The sequence below is a fragment of the Anolis sagrei genome, chromosome 5 (assembly GCF_037176765.1).
Source record: "Anolis sagrei isolate rAnoSag1 chromosome 5, rAnoSag1.mat, whole genome shotgun sequence".
In the NCBI taxonomy this organism is placed as follows: domain Eukaryota; kingdom Metazoa; phylum Chordata; class Lepidosauria; order Squamata; family Dactyloidae; genus Anolis; species Anolis sagrei.
In genome coordinates, this window is record NC_090025.1 from 117,270,429 (window position 1) to 117,272,030 (window position 1,602).

The 1,602-nt window shown below is 39.7% G+C and overlaps 1 protein-coding gene across 1 annotated transcript; it reads left to right on the forward strand.

Annotated features, from left to right (window-relative positions):
• The first annotated feature begins 351 nt into the window (after positions 1–351).
• Positions 352–1,215, forward strand: LOC137097127 (uncharacterized protein PF3D7_1120000-like). Its single transcript, XM_067468490.1, has one exon. The coding sequence runs from the start codon at positions 352–354 to the stop codon at positions 1,213–1,215; it is 864 nt and encodes a 287-aa protein (XP_067324591.1).
• Positions 1,216–1,602: the final 387 nt, after the last annotated feature.

Here is a 1,602-nt window from a genome sequence, read left to right on the forward strand (position 1 = left end):
AAGACAAGAAGGCAAGACAGTGACAGCAACTGAGCAAAACATAAGGTACACATTAACCTTAAGTTAAAAGAACTGAACATAATGAATTGAATTGAATATAAGCAAATAATAAGTAAAGAAAAGCTCAGCGGACAAGAAGGCGAAGTGGGTGAGGGGGGAGAGGAAGAGAGAGGTCACAGGGAGAGCAAAAGAGAATCAAGGAGAGTGAGAGTGAGAAGAAAGGTATAAAGGCATAAAGAAGCACAGAAAGAAATGCAAAACATCTAGAGTACCCAGGAAAGACTCAAAGACCCAAAACTGACAAGAAGACAACAAAAAGGACTAAGGAGGACCTAACAATTATAAACAGAGATGTCTGCCCAAAAAAAACAGGAAAGAGACAGAGACAAAGAGAAAGACAAAAAGACGAGCAACAAGAAGGACACGCCACCGGAAGAACCGAACATTAAAGATGTGCTAGCAGAAATAACCAAATTACATTTAGTGATACAGAACATCCAAACCAAACAAGACACCCAGAATGCAGCGTTGAAAGAAGAATTAAAAGAGATGAAGAAAGATTTAAAAGAATCACAAGACACACAAAACGCAACTCTAAAAGAAGAACTTAAAGAGATGAAGAAAGACCTAAAAGAAGAACTACACATTGCTCTCAAGAGGGAGATGAACGAGACGAGAGAAGATATAACCAGACTGAAACAGGAGAATAATGAACTTAAAAAAGAGAACGAGAACTTCAAAGAGCAACAACTTGACTTAAGAAAGAAACTAAAAACAATGGAAGGGGAAATCTCCTCACTAACACTTCATAAAGAAACACAAGAATTTAGAGAAAAAGAACATCAATTAAGATTCCGCAACATAATAGAAGAGGATAATGAAAATATCCGAGAAATAATAATGGAACTAATATTGCCCCTATGCAAGACCACGCCAGATATAATAGGTAATCACCTGGACCGGGTCCTGAGGATAAATTCCAACTATGCAAAGAAGAACAAAGTCCCACGTGACGTCTTGGTCTTCTTTACAAAGAGAGCAACAAGGGATGCAATCCTCAGAGAGAACGCAAAATCCCCAATAATGTACAAGGGAAATAAAATCGCGATCCTCAAAGAAACACCAATAACAGTACTAGAAAGAAGAAGGAAATATCGCTTCCTGACAGATGAACTGAATAGAAGGAATGTCCGATTTAGATGGGCGAAAACATAGGGAGTGATGGTCACCTGGAACAACACCAAACACTGGCTCACCACAGAGGACAAAGCTAAAAACCTTTGGGAGAAAATACTACAAAACGAACCACTGGCAAATCCAGTGGAAGAGGCCAGAGAAGCCCCCACAACTCCATGGACAGAAAGAGGAAGTAGCGAGAATGACAGCACCGAAGACAATTCCCCATTGGGTGCAAATCAGACCAAAAAGAAGAGAAAAAGACCGAGGAAGAAATCCCCGAGACATCTTACCCTGACCCTGGAGACTGAGAAGACCACCCACAAGACGGAAAATAAGGTAATAATAAATGGTTATTATGGATCAAAGAATTAAGATAGTGTCCCAGAATGTAAATGGAATGAACTCCCCGAGGAAAAGGAAAAG